A 14,409-nucleotide genomic window follows, 5' to 3' on the forward strand; every position below is an offset into this window, starting at 1 on the left:
AAAAGTTCAAAGAAAACCCCAAGTGACAAAATGCAACCTTCCCGAAGGACGTCGTTCTTTATCACTGGGGTGTGAATAAGGCTAAATAGACGGATAATGTGATTGAAAGAAAAATAATTAGATTCCTTTGGTGGGAAATTACTCTTTAAAGTCTGCACGGCGACAATTATCACTCTGATGTGATGTGTCTAATGAAGAAACAGGAGGCTGCACTTTCACCTGAGACCTTCACACCTCTCTGACAAGTCAGGCCTGCGTGTGTCTTCAGTCTGGAGGTTTTATGTGACAACACACATCAGCCAAAATGATTCTAAATCAATTTGAAAAGCCCTTCAGAAAAAATATAGAAAAAATGCATTATATTAGAGCAGCTGGAAGTTCAGTGTCAGTAATAATTATGGTCCTGAATGATTGTAGTTTAAAGACAAATCATTTGAATTCGTCCTTGAACTGAATCTTAAGACTGTGTCCCATTAAATAGGCAAAAAAGTGGACACTCAATGTGGAATAATGCAACTTTACCTCCACATAAGAGTCTGTAGTGCAATCTGTTTATTATGGAAATGGAATATTTTATTTTATACTTGTATTAAATTTTGCACTTTAACTTGCTATTTTTCCTTTTGACTGTCTGCTGCTGTAACAAGTGACTTTATCAGAGTTGGATCAATAAAGCTACTTATCTTCTTTCCAATGCAGCTTTACCTGTTTGAGCTTGTTTTTACGAAGTGTAAAAACCCGTAGAAGGAAAATGTATTTCTCAAGGTTGAACGTGCAGGTTGTAAAGTAAGTTTATTTATCTGGACAAACTGTTAGATTTGGTAATAAATACGATTTAAGAGCCGGTCCTGGGGCTGGGTTGTTATTTGGGCAGCTGTCACCAAGCCCCTGCCAGACCTTTCATGTCTGAAAAGGTGAGTAAGGCCTCACTCACGATCAAGGGGAGCCACACTAGTGGGTTGTAAAACCAGTGGCTCAGTGTCCTACGCGCTCGTCAAAAGAACAGTGGGAGAAAACAAGCACATGTGGTGTCATTATATGGTACTTAATTCTCAAAGCTGTGCTAATCCGCAAACATTTACCTGTTAGTGAACCAGGCCTCTGTGAGCGAACTGTTTGTTCAAACATTTTCATGTTTTCTGCAGTGACCTTGTAACGAGTCAAGGTTTTCAATCTCAAAACATCATCCAACAAACATCTATCTGCACTCCATTAATAATTAATAAAAATAACATAAGTAGAGGAGTGAAACCACATTTAAATCCAATAGATCCGGATTATTTTAGGGATCATCACCAAATTTCACACACTCTTAAATAAAAGTCTAACTAAAAGTCTAACTATCCAACTAACAAATGAACACAAACACAGACTATTACATAACCTCTCAGAGGAGGTAATACATTTTCTCAAATTGACTAATTGTTGCAGCTCCACTGTAAAAATCTCATGAATGGACCTTGAATCAATTTTATTATTTTATCAAATAATTTCTTAAATCATAAAAAAACTATTCACATTAAACACATCTTAAATGTCCCTGTCCATCGTCCTGGATCCACGCTGCTCACTTCAGGAACTTCAGTCTCAGCCTCTCGGCCAGTGGCAGTGGACTGTCAATACTAATCACTGAATCGTCCAACACGGTGACCGGTGAAGCCGGACTCAGAGGCAGCACATCGCCATCCACAGTCGCCAGTGCCACATCCCGGCATTTGCTTTTCATTGATACAGGTGTTGTGTTTATATCGACATCTGTACAGTGTCTCTGAGATTTTGGTCCTAGCTGATGGCAATGAGCCGGTATCACCGTCTGTTTGGTTGATTTGGGTCCAGAAATTGGCTTCAACGAGATGCCTTTAATGTCACCGTCTTTGATCTTGTTTATGTGTTTCATCCGAGATTTGCTCCGGGGTTCAAACCGCCGGTTCTCCGTGTCGCTGTCCTCGCTGGATGAACACACGCTCAAACAAACACTCTTCTTGGTGGTCTGTGGCACGTCCCTGTCTTTGTCTCGTGGACCTGGGTCCGAGTGGAGCCTCTGTGGTGGGGCAGAGGAGGCTGAAAGGGCCGACCTGACAAATTTATATTTCTGGGGAGGCTTTTGGGAATGACTATGTTTGTCCTTGACCTTACGCTGATCTTGTGCTGCAAGATTGAAAGCACCAGTTTCTTTTACTGCTTTCTTCTTTACACACTGACTTCCATTACTGAGCGGGTCTGTGTTTTTGACCTCACATTCCTTTTCGGTGAATTTACTGTCACCACCACCTTTACTGGAGATTTGATCGTTTGGTTTTGAGATGGTGTTGTGAGGAGCAATGTTTTCGACAGAAGCTAACTCATTATTTATTCGCTTTGAGACTGTATCGTTGTGTATCTGCTGGTTTATAGCTTTGGCTGCGTTCCTTATGAGCACCCTGTCCCTCAGTGAACACTCTGTGGAACACAGCTCTGGAGCAGGTCTGGAATCTGCTTGTCTGACATCACTTGACTTTTCCTGCTTGGTGCATTTGACCTCTGTTTCCTCCACGTCTTCCTCTATGGATTTATTTAGCCGGGGCTCAGTAGCGTGGTTTTTAGCCACTTGTGGAGGTGGAGAGGATGTGAAGGACGGAGCCTCCCAGTCAATATCACTGAGGTGTAGTGCATCAATAACAGCCGAGACAGACGGGGAAGCCACGGCCTCTGATTCTGGATGAGACAGAGGAGTGTTGGGGCAGTCCCCCACTCTGATATGGTCTTCCTTTGCTCTTCTATGCTGCGTATGATTCAGTGGGCTGCACAGATCCACCACTTCTGTTTGTTCTGTGTTTGAAATGGTGGGAAGCAGCATGTGTGGTTGAGTTGAAGAACTCTGAAGGCTCATCTGAGCCAAGAGGTCGGTGATGCCGTCAGGGTCATCGGATGGCTTCTCTTTTTTACTCTTTGGTTTCTTTTCTGTAAAAGGAAATTGAGAGTGTGGGTCACAATTTATTACAGCAGGACACAATCTTATATCATTGAGACAGAACTAAGTACTGAACAAATAAATAAACACATGGAAATATAAAAATAGCAAAATTATATACAGAGTAACAGGATAAATACAGTGTAAGACACACGGGCATTTATTTAAATAGTCAGAATCTGGATCTTGTGGTTGACTGGGAAAGTTAAACAGCTTTAGACTCTTCAACTTTATTTTCTGAATGAATTAGCCGCTACTCTGAATATATTCACTCCATTATCTTTTGATTTGCACATTTGTCCATCTCAGTGGCCACTTCTACAAAACTAGGTATTAGAGCGTGGAGCTCTACAGCAGTGACAACCTGCAGCAAGTGACAGCTAGGCCTGTGAGACAGACACCTCTCGGCTGCATCAAAGACTTTGCTGTGAACAATCCGAGCTGCCAAACTCTATAACTTCAGGTGTCAGAGCAGCTGTAATAGACACCTTTGAAAAACAAGCCAACGCTCGACGTGGCTTTGATCAGAACACCCGTGTGAGCCCAGCGTGGGAAGTCTGCAAGCCTGTTAACGGCTGCGATTTGACAGGACGTGGAAAAAAAATTTCCTGTCAGATATGGTTAACTTTCCAAGACTAAAACACAAAAAAGGTTGATATTGATATATTGAGATTAAAATTATAAAGAGTGGTCTTACTCTTTGTCTTGTTTTCTTCCGCCAGAGCTTGGTCTCGCAGGTAGCTCTCCACCACCTCTGGGAAGGCCACATGAAAGAGAGCCTCTTCCTCTACCGTCCTCACCTCATGTTGATCCTCTGCAGGCCGATCCTCAGGAAATACGTAATGCTCTTCAAAAAGAACGAGGAAACACCAAGGTCAGGTCAGATTTGCTATAAGTAACTAGCTGCTCCTCTATCTGTCTTTATCGTGCAGAGAGACATTTATTTGTTTGTCCAGATAAATACATTTACAGTAAAGCCGTCAGAGAAAGATACAGGCCTGAGTACAAAACATAAACATTACGGCAATAGATCGAAATAAACAGGAAGCTTGAAATGTAAATAAACTATGTGCACATCCATATTTTTTTATACAGAAACATTTAAACAATTGCATCCTTTTTAATCAGAAATTAAATCAAAGCTTTGGCAACAATTTACTTCACATGTTTTTTTAAGGGGAGGTTTTGGCAGTTAAACCCTAAGATTCATCAGAAATCAATCTATTTCCAACCAACAACCCAATATCTGTCTGAATGTAGACATAGGACAGTCAGGGATACTTTAACCAGGGGACCAAAGTTTAAATTAAAGCAGGTTTGGATAAAGGAACATAAGAAAAAATTTGCTTCCATTGCAAAACCTTGCATTTCTAACCAAAGACTGGGTTTGTGATATGAGAAATTATCAGATATATATACGCCCACTATCTTCCCTGTATTTGGTTTAAAAACAGTTTATTTTTAAAGATGTGACAAGGGACCACTTTAGTTATTTGCTGATTGAGATGTTCTCAGGCCAATCACGTCAGACAGGGCTTGTTAGTGAGGTGGACTTTGATACGACAGAATTCCCAGCCTGGGGAGGAAGCCACTTTAGCACCTAGTGGCTGTTGTGACTGATCTGCCACCTCCGAGCCCGACCTCACAGCCAGGCACTAACAGACAGGCCGGTGACAAACACCCCGCACCCCAGCCTCCGCTGAAACGCAGCAGTCGCGTCATTCACGTCAGAGGAAGTGTTGTCGGACGTAGTTCCTTCCTCTCGTCCTCTACATCTAAAGGAAAACTGGTGAAACAAGATTCAAACTGACCTGGTGTGGTCCAGATAACTTCAAAGCAAGCGATGGAATTCCTCACTCTTGTTTTCCATATTCTTTTGAAGGAAAAAAATGCATCATTCTTAAATTTCAGTGCATCACAAAATATATTTATGTTCTGAAAACAGAACTTGTGAGACTACCTGAGCGGCTTGATCTGGGAGGACATTCCTTTTCCATATTTCCTGTTCATCAACTCTGTGTAGGTGATCAGGACTAAAACCTTCTCACTGGTGTAGTGCTTGGGCCACTCCATCTTGTCATAGGCAAATTTCTGGAAAACAAATAGAATTATTTTACATGCAACAACACATCAAAGAGTCAACTGAACAACTGACTGAACAAGAGATCAACAACAAACCAATTACCTGCATCGACAGTATATTTGGCTGTCTCCTCTTGAAATGGGACACAGGCTTATCTTTGGAAACCAGAAACTCACAAATGATCTGAAAAATGAAATAAACATATATACAAGTTATTATGATATTATATACGAATAAATTACTTATAAACCAAAGCAGCCGTACCTCTGTGAAAGGGAACTGTTGACTTGCCAGTGTTTTCCTTAAACATAAAAACAAAACAGTTGAATAGACTACTTGTGATTATTGTCCTTTCTAAATATTCTACTAATTGAAATTCTGTGAGTCAGTGCTGATGTCTTGTGCCCGAAACATTTAAAAAAAAACTAAATATATCAAGGTGAACTGCAAAAAAGAGCCTCTTGAATGTTTGCTAGCTAGATGTTTTCAGAATGTCACATACTTCCTGATATTAACCTCCAGAGAAAAGGCCTGGCGGGTCTGCTCGTAGCGGTGCCAGTCACAGGGACACTCGTAGTCAAAATCCTGAGGTTGGCAAAAATGTGTACTGTCGCAAAGCACACAGCCGCGGCGCTCGTGTGCCTTCGCCGAGCCTGAAAACGAAAGAGGACGAGTCAGAATAAACGTTTTACAGGAGCCGGAGAAGCGTGAGAAAAGAAAGAGGAGAGGAAAAACAAATACCTAACATACGACTGCAACGTGGGTGTAAAACCAGAGGTGTGTTCAGACATCTCTCACATACATGTACGTGTCACCGTGATGGGTTAAATGGCTTTAAGATCAGCTAGTGTGAGAAGTTGGACACAAGCATATTGCTCAGCACCTCTTATCAAGTTCAGTCACAGGTCGACACTCACCAGGATGTCGACAGAGGAGGCAGTGAGGAACTTTTTTCACAACTCGCTCAGACACACCGGTATTATCCTCCTTCCACTGGATGAATCTGAAGCAGCGAGAGAAGAGGGACAGATTCAATGCAACACAAACACAAACGTTATGTCCAAGAAATATAGGGGACATGAGAGGATTTAGTCTCTTACTTCTGCAGAAGTGTTTGTTCTTTAAGTGTCTGGATAAGTTTAAGCGCTTGCTCTTTACCAACACCGGGTATGCCCTTTGAGGAAGCAACAAAATTAATTGTTAGCATTGGTCCTTCGTGTCAGTGAGTTGAGTTTGAGAACTTCAAAAGGGTTGTCCCTACCTTAGGAATGTAATCACATCCGAGGAGGACGGCCAGACCAACCATGTTCTCTCTGGACAGCTGCAGCTCGGTTTCCACACGAGAGGTCCGGTAACAGTCCACTTGAGGGTCCTGGAGAAAAAATGAGTTAATACTGTGAGGAGAGGAACGGACACGGATAGTTACAGAGACGGGTGAAATAAACATAACAGTTATGTTGTAAAGGCTGCAAGCTAACGGTGATGTAAATTATTTCTCCCTTTCAGTAAATAGTACAATACCGATGACCAAATCTGAAATTCATTCATTAGTGGTCAAACTGGTTATTTTGCCTATTAGTCATACAATAACGTTGGTTCCAGTTACCAATCACAGAATACTTTGAACTGAAGAAGCCTCCAGTCGAGAGAACTGGGATCAGCTTTCTCCAGCTGCTGTGCACTGTCCGTTACTGAGATCAACTTTGATGAACATACTCTGCTGTTCATATTGAAGTTCCTGTAGACAGTCCGGGCTCCATAGAGGAAGACATCTCCATCGTTGGTGATGCAGCCGTCCACCAGGCCCTGGGAGTCCAGGTAGGCACACATGGCCTCGGCCTCCCCGGCAGCCGTCACCCACGGCACACCCAGGTAGTCCAGCATGTCTGCACACTGCAGAAGCAGGGAAGAGACAAGAGAGTGCTTATTAACAACATGACAGGATTATGACTTAAACATTTAAATACACTCATTATCTACTCACCAATATGCCAATGTAAGGGTGGGTGAAGTATTTGAGTCCACACCATGTTCTCAGCCTAAATGTCCTCTGATATCCCCCCTCAGATGGATCACAGTGGACATTTAGGCTAAACACATGGTGTAAATGACATTGATTATGAATGTAGGGGCTTACTGACACTTTGATGACACCACAGGTGCAGCATGGAGGCATTCTATGTTTTTTTTCTGTTGTTTTATTACATCTGAAGATTGTATCAACATTTACTTCAATTGTATTGGATTTGGCTGCAACACTGTTTACCCCTGAAACTCCAAACGTGTTTTGCGGACTCAAGCACTTCACCCACCCCTCCATCGGCCCAGTGGTGTGTAGATAAGTGCATTTAGATGTTTTGGTGAACTATCCCCTTCAATATTAAGAGGTAGCAGGAAAGAGAAGGAGCCACCGACCTCCCTGAGCACAGCATTGAAGCGCCCCCTGCTGGTGCTCGCTGCAGACTTGGGGGCAGAGTTCTTCTTCTTGTCTCCCCCGAATCTCACGTCCGCCCTCTTGCTCATGGTCTCCGCTTTGAGTTTGGGGGCTTCTCCCTCCATGACGAAGACGAGCTTCACCCCCATCAGCGTGAGAGAGGACACCCTGAAAAACAAGTTCCTGAAGTAGAAGAAGAATTGACGGGTCAGAAGTGAAGCTGCAGATTAAACAATGGAGATCAACCTGCAAATTGTGAAAGATCGTTGGGGGGGGGGCTTCACCTCAGATGGGGCTTGGTGACCCTCCCCATCATGGCCTGGACGTGCTGGGCCTCGCACACCCACAGGCTCAGATCCACAGCCAGCGTCTTTCCGCTCAAACTGTACAGAGGCACCGACTCGTGGACCGGCTCCAAGATGGACCACAGGCCGTGAACCCCCATAGCGACACCGGGATCAGGGGGGGTTTCAAAACCGATTTACCGGAGAGACGAGTATGAACGAAACATCAACGCGACACAAAACCAGAGAACAACGAACTGGGGATTTCAAACTGTGGCGCCGCTGGGCCGCGTCCCGCTTCGTTGAGCCGTGCCGCCTTGTTCCTGTATTACCCGTGACACTGGCACTGACAAATAAACTTAAAACAACAGCTTTGAAACAATTACTTAATAAAAACGTATGTGCAGTAATGAATAGCGCTGATAAACTCGTAAACAATGTATTCTTTGGCGAACAAGGGGCTGAGAAGGATCCTACTTCAACAAAGTGGAACGAGCTCCAATATACACGTCATATTAACGCGCCCTCGGTTGCTTGTTGCCATAGACACGGCGAGACAGCCAGCTCAAACCGTGGCAGCTCCTCGAGGAACTTCCGGTGTCAACAGAACCTGCCACTGATGTGTAAAGGCAGTTTCCACAGCTGCCTCCCTCCACATCTGTTCTAATCTTGTTCTACTGTCTGTGCTCCAATGAACTGTATTTTAACACGACTGAGATTCCCAAATAACCATTTTTTCCTCTCAACATCCAGATATATTGGTTTGTCATCTGAACATTTGCTTTAGGGGTTGAGTTCAACTTTAATAGGATTTATTAATCATGGTATGGGTCCATGCCATGTTCATGTTTTTACCTTTGTCTACTGGCAATTCATAAGATGTGCCTGTGCCACACTTCAGACTCCTAACAGCGACACAGAACAAATAACATACTAATGTTTTTAATAAGCCAAAGAATCCAGTGTCCATGAAAAAATAAGTCAACTAGTCAGCACATACTGTAGATGAGCGCCTGGCTACACACACTAGGTTTCCCTAAAGATCAAGGAGAACAAGGTAAACAATGTGTTTTTTTCTCTTAAGTATTGTGTCTTCATATTGCTTAGTAATAGTTGTTGGTTTTTTATTGTGACTTGTCTGCATTTCGTGCAACAAGTGACAAGTGGACAGTTCACTGCATTACCATCTGTAAATTCTGGTATATCCACATGATTCAATATCTGATTCAATATCTGGTCTTTGCTGCAGATAATCAAATCGAATAGTTCTTTGAATGTATTGCTAGTTTTCTTTCCTTCACTTGTATTTAATCCAGCAGCTAGTAGAGTCAATTTTAAGGTGTGTTAGCTTACAGTGTTTTATATTACAAATCAGGTCAAGACTGCTAAGGTGATGTAACCAGTTTCTGATTCCATTCTTTCTCTATAATGACCTTTATCCAGGCATCATTTCCAGATGTTGATAGAGAGATTGCTATCATTGACTTATGCAGCATCTTATTTAGAAATCAAGGCAAGGATAAAACAAATGACCATTTGTACTTTGGTTTATCAAACTTCACTCAGGCACAGTATCAGTCAAACTGTAACTGGTACATGGGAATAAAGTCTTTGAGTTATTATCTATCAATAGACACCGAGTACATGCATACGGATCTGATTGATGTGGAGCTTTAAAATGATCTGATAAGCCTTCATAAACCACTATTGTTTCCTTTGATGCCTCCTCCAAACAGTGTTGCATCAAAGCGCGTTGACTTTCCCTATCAGTGGCAGGTTTTGACACCGGAAGCGTCTCTTCGAGCTGCCTCTGCCACCGATTTGCACTGTCCCTTTACCGTAGCTACGAGGCGATTGTCTCCAGACTTCTCCTCTTGTGAGAGTTCTCCAACCATGCCGCCTCAATCTCACATAGAGATCGTCGGCCTAATTAAAGACAGTCCTTTCCACGTGGCCAAAAGCATTGCTCAGGTAGAGCGGTTTGATTTATCCAGCTTCTCTCCGATCTGTAGTTGTTTCGCACATGATCACTAACAACAACTCCATGTGCAACAAACAGGGACTGAAGCAGAAGTTTCCACAGGCGTTTCAGCGGCCGTGCATTCAAGGTCTGTTCGAGTTGGACTGGGACCAGTACCTGTGCGAGAAGAAAAGGGTAAGTCACACGTTTTATATGTTTCGAGTTCAACTTTCAAAAATCAATCATCAGAGTCGGAGGAGTGAGATTTTTTCGGTGACAAGGATCTATTGGCAGAAAGTGAATATAAATGTGAACATCTAAATTGTACAAATTGTGGTTTTCTTTAGCTTAGAATCATCCCTTTAATGTTTAAATACTTGATATCTACATAAGGATCAACAATTCAACTAAACTAATATGGAAGTGCATATTATGTAAAAACACCTGTATGGTGCATTACGCGTGTTATGTGAAAGTATAGAAGTATGTTTAAAGTCTCTAGTAAAGATGCTCAGTAGACATTAGAATATTGACAATATCAGTATTATATTGCTACTGTATCACTGTTATGTTATAAATGTATTATTTAATTAATATAAACTGTAAGCTTGTGGAGTGACATTTATTTATAACAGACAAACATCTGAAATATTATGTAGTAGAAATATTTATTATTGTATGCTTTTAAATATTCAACAATTATAATAACGACAATAATAATATAGTGTATTTATATAGGCCTTTTTTACATAGGAAATTTCTTACAAAATTACAGTAAAGGCCCGGTCTCCCTTCAGCCTCGATCTGGGTATAACCTGCTCCAACCATCTCGACTTCAGTACAAGTACCTCAAAATTATACTTGAGCAAATGTTCTTTGTTGCATTCAGCCATTACTCTACATCAAATTAATTCATCTGACATGAGTACTGTTATAAACGATGTAGGTGACTGTGTGACATACAGCGCCTCGATGCTCGACTATAGAGCTAATAGCCACCCACGCAACTCAATACTGTTCTAGGTGTGACATCGTGGTTATTCTGAAATGCTGAGTCACAACACTTGTTCTTGCAGGAGCTGCGTGGTGAAGTGTGGCAGTACTCCAGCAGCCTGATGTGCTTCCTGGACGGCAGTCTCCTTGGTGATGAGAAGCATTTTGCCGACTGGGCAAAGACTCACTGGGATTTCACTTTGACTCGGCCACTGGCTTTCTACGAGGCTCTTACTGAGGCGCACTACACCAAAGTGCTCCAGATCACTGGGGTAAGTGAACTCCACAGTCACATGAATGACACTGTATGTGTGGTACAAAATGGGCACATGGGGGCAACATTTTCTGTCTTTGGTAGCTTTAGTAATTAATAATTAATTAGATGACCCATAAATTATACTATTTGCAGTCTTTTTTAACAGGAAATAAGTTTTTGCACATTTGAGATTGTTTATTTCTTATGTACAAACACTTTTTTACTTCAACCTATGCTACTGATTTTTACTTTATACAATGTCATACGAACCACTAATGTAAATACTCACAATTTTTATTTAATTGTTTTACTTTTATTCTATTGCCTTCTTAAAATATTTTTTATTCTCTTGTCTACCTCATTCTGACTTGTCTGCTGCTGTAATTACTGGATATGTTTTATCTTATTAATATGCAAGCTATGAGTTTTTGTCTCAAGGCTCCAGTCGTTCATCAGTGACTCTCACAAGTAAACAGAAATGTCTCTGTGCTTTCATTATAGCATCAGTTTGTCTTCATGGACATTGAGATAGCAGGAGAAGCAGCGGGGAGGTTGTTGTTTGAGGTGAGAAAACTCTGACCCACTAAGGATCCACATTCATGTGTTTCAACATTGTTTACCTCCGATGTTATATCAGCCTTTGTGCTTAGAGGTGACTGAGGTTCTCAAGACACATTGTCCTCCTCCTCCTCTCCCCCTCAGCTGTTCTCAGATCTATGCCCAAAGACTTCTGAGAACTTTAAGGAGCTGTGTACCGGAGAGCGAGGTCTGTCGCAGAGCGGCATTCCACTCTGCTATAAGGGCTCTCTGATTCACCGGGTAGTGCCCAACGGCTGGGTGCAAGGTGGAGGTACTGGTTTTCATATTCGCTGTTGAGTTTTAGAATTTGTTGTGATTCACTCTAAAGGGATACTGTAGATGAGAGACCTACTTCAATATATTATCAGTACTGTAAATGTGAATGGGATTGAGATGATTGTTTTAATCAATTAACAAAATGTAAATGTGGCATTGCAGTTAACTGTCTTTGAGTTTATCCAACTCCTCTAAATTCCTGGCCATCAGGTCGATATTTTTCTTAAAGAGCATGCTGGCCAATCCTTGTTTATATCTGTTAAAGCATCTGAAATAATCAAAGTACGTCACCTAAGTGAGAATGAGAAAGTGTGTCAAGGCTGTTTTGGAATATCATTGTGCCACTAGATCAGGGTGATACTGGAAAAAACAACAACTGTATCTTTCACTGTTGTAGATATTTATCCAGGAAGTAAAGGCGATGGAGGTGAATCAGTCTACGGACCAACTTTCGAAGGTAAAAACCCATTCTAACAATTTACAGCGATAGTATTTCCATGACACCAAACTGTGCATGTGGAGATTCATGGATTTATTTGTACGATGAAGTTCACCTGCTGGTTTTCTCCTTTCAGATGAAAGTTTTGCTGTGCCTCACTCGAAGCGTGGAGTTCTCGGGATGGCCAATAAGGGTTCCCACAGCAACGGATCCCAGTTTTACATCACGCTGCAGCCAGCAACTTGGATGGACAGGACCTACGTCGCCTTTGGGTTTGTGTAACACATACAGTAATTTTCCCTTGTCTGTGCAATCTTTTTTAAAATTGTACTCAATGTCTTTGTTTTCGTTCCAGACAAGTAGTGGAGGGTTCTGAAGTCCTCAAGAGACTGGAGGAGATTCAGACTTCCAATGAAAGGCCAAACTATGAATGTAGAGTTACGGATTGTGGAGTATTAAAACTCCAAGAATGAAGTTGAAGCAGTAAAATAAACCCTAAGATATATGTAATTAACAGAAATTTAAAAAAAGTATTTTTGCTTTACTACAAAACCTTTTTATTTAATTGTAAATTGTCACTTTGTTTCTCATGAAGTAAATTGTGTCCTTGTCCTCTAGGTTACTTAAGGGATCCTAATTAAATCTATGGATGTGGTAGACATTAGTACACCTATATTAAGTTTTATTTGCATTCTTAAAAGTTATATTTAATAATATTGATTAAGATAGAACAGATAAAGTTAGACATTTTGTTGACACTGCTGTCCCCTGCTGTTCATATTTAGTAACAGCAACAACTCTTCCATAAACAAAATAAATAAATAGAAATAATAAAGGTTTACATTTAATCTGATGAGAATATAATTAACCTATTAATCAAGTATCATAAATTATCAGACGTTTAATACTTTATAACCATTGCAAGGCATTAAAAATATACTTGACTTTATTTTATGACCTAATTTATTTTTAAAGAGGTTAAATTTGTCTATTTTTAAAGAGGTTGAATTAACTAATTAACTTAGGTTAGGGTTAATTATGTGAATTGTGGTTAGGTTAACGTTAGATTTGGGCTTGAATTGGTCATGGTTAAGGTTAAGGATAAGGCTTTGTTTAGGCTGTCCACAATGAATGGAAGTCAAGGTAAAGTCAGGATAGCTGCGGAAACGGGTGAGTATGTGTTTATGTACTTATATTGAAGTGATGACTGTAAGGGAAATGTAACATTGTGACCACAACCTGTTCATATTTATTTCCCCTTTGATTGATCAAGATTGAATCTCATACAACGTAACCCTGATCATGCTGTATCCTGAACTACTGAATGAATCTTGGCCTGGTTGCTTTAACTAAGGCATTGTTGTTTTCATGTCATCAGAAGATCCCGACCTTTGACTTTGTAACAAACCAGAGTGGGAGGGGTTAGCCAAATGTATAAAGACAAAGAACTGTTTCCCATCGGTGTGCCTATTATAAACCCACCTTTGTTGTACGCACCATACTCTGAGCATTAAAGTGTGACAATACTGTAAGAGGTTTGTGTCTCGTTCATTGTTGTTGAGGTGGGATTGTAGAAATTGCCACAACAGGACATTTTGGGGTAAGTTAGGACATTTTTCATGGGGCTATTTAAGAGGTTAGACTTGCTTTTAGGGTTAGAATCCAGTTCAGATCAGAGTTAACCAAGAAGAGACTAGCCCAGTTCTAGCAGCTCTGCAGTGACGGCCTGTTACACACAGGATTGACTCTAAGCTTCTCCTCCTGAGATCCTTTTTATTTCCCTTTCTTTTTATAATTTGAACATGCTTCTTTTTTACGTCTTAAAATGTATTCTCTTCTTGCTTTGAATGTCACTTGTATTGCATGTAAAGAACTTTGAGCTGCTATACAAAATAAAGTTTATTATTATGATATAGTTTGGTTTATTTAATTGTGATGGCTAAGGCCCTATAAGCGAGATTTCAAATTGGCGCCCCCCAACATACACACGCAAACTGTCCTGCATCCCAGAGAACTTTTGGACTGTATACAGATGCACACACAGGCAGACAAAATTGTAGGCTATAAAAAACAATACAAATATAATAAAAAATATAAAAAGAGTCTGAAATCAGCTGAACTGGTTGCATATCATGTCGACAAAAATAAACATTAA

At 40.9% G+C, this 14,409-nt stretch overlaps 2 protein-coding genes across 2 annotated transcripts; one reads left to right on the top strand and one right to left on the bottom strand.

Moving 5' to 3' along the window:
- Window positions 1-1,238: 1,238 nt before the first annotated feature.
- LOC133973138 (flap endonuclease GEN homolog 1) lies at window positions 1,239-8,149 on the bottom strand. Its single transcript, XM_062410801.1, has 13 exons — window positions 7,752-8,149; window positions 7,449-7,650; window positions 6,750-6,926; window positions 6,295-6,405; window positions 6,134-6,207; window positions 5,951-6,036; window positions 5,536-5,686; window positions 5,298-5,334; window positions 5,136-5,216; window positions 4,911-5,041; window positions 4,762-4,823; window positions 3,648-3,797; window positions 1,239-2,940 (listed from the first exon to the last, which is right to left on the bottom strand). Exons 1-13 carry the CDS (start codon window positions 7,910-7,912, stop codon window positions 1,568-1,570), a joined length of 2,796 nt encoding a protein of 931 aa, XP_062266785.1. The 5' UTR covers window positions 7,913-8,149; the 3' UTR covers window positions 1,239-1,567.
- A 1,371-nt stretch (window positions 8,150-9,520) lies between these two features.
- Window positions 9,521-13,771, top strand: ppil6 (peptidylprolyl isomerase (cyclophilin)-like 6). Its single transcript, XM_062411574.1, has 8 exons — window positions 9,521-9,722; window positions 9,811-9,906; window positions 10,788-10,976; window positions 11,462-11,524; window positions 11,663-11,810; window positions 12,213-12,272; window positions 12,391-12,526; window positions 12,610-13,771. The coding sequence occupies exons 1-8, from the start codon at window positions 9,645-9,647 to the stop codon at window positions 12,725-12,727; spliced, it is 888 nt and encodes a 295-aa protein (XP_062267558.1). The 5' UTR covers window positions 9,521-9,644; the 3' UTR covers window positions 12,728-13,771.
- The last annotated feature ends 638 nt before the right edge of the window (window positions 13,772-14,409 follow it).

The sequence above is a fragment of the Platichthys flesus genome, chromosome 18 (genome assembly GCF_949316205.1).
Source record: "Platichthys flesus chromosome 18, fPlaFle2.1, whole genome shotgun sequence".
NCBI classification, from domain to species: Eukaryota; Metazoa; Chordata; class Actinopteri; order Pleuronectiformes; family Pleuronectidae; genus Platichthys; species Platichthys flesus.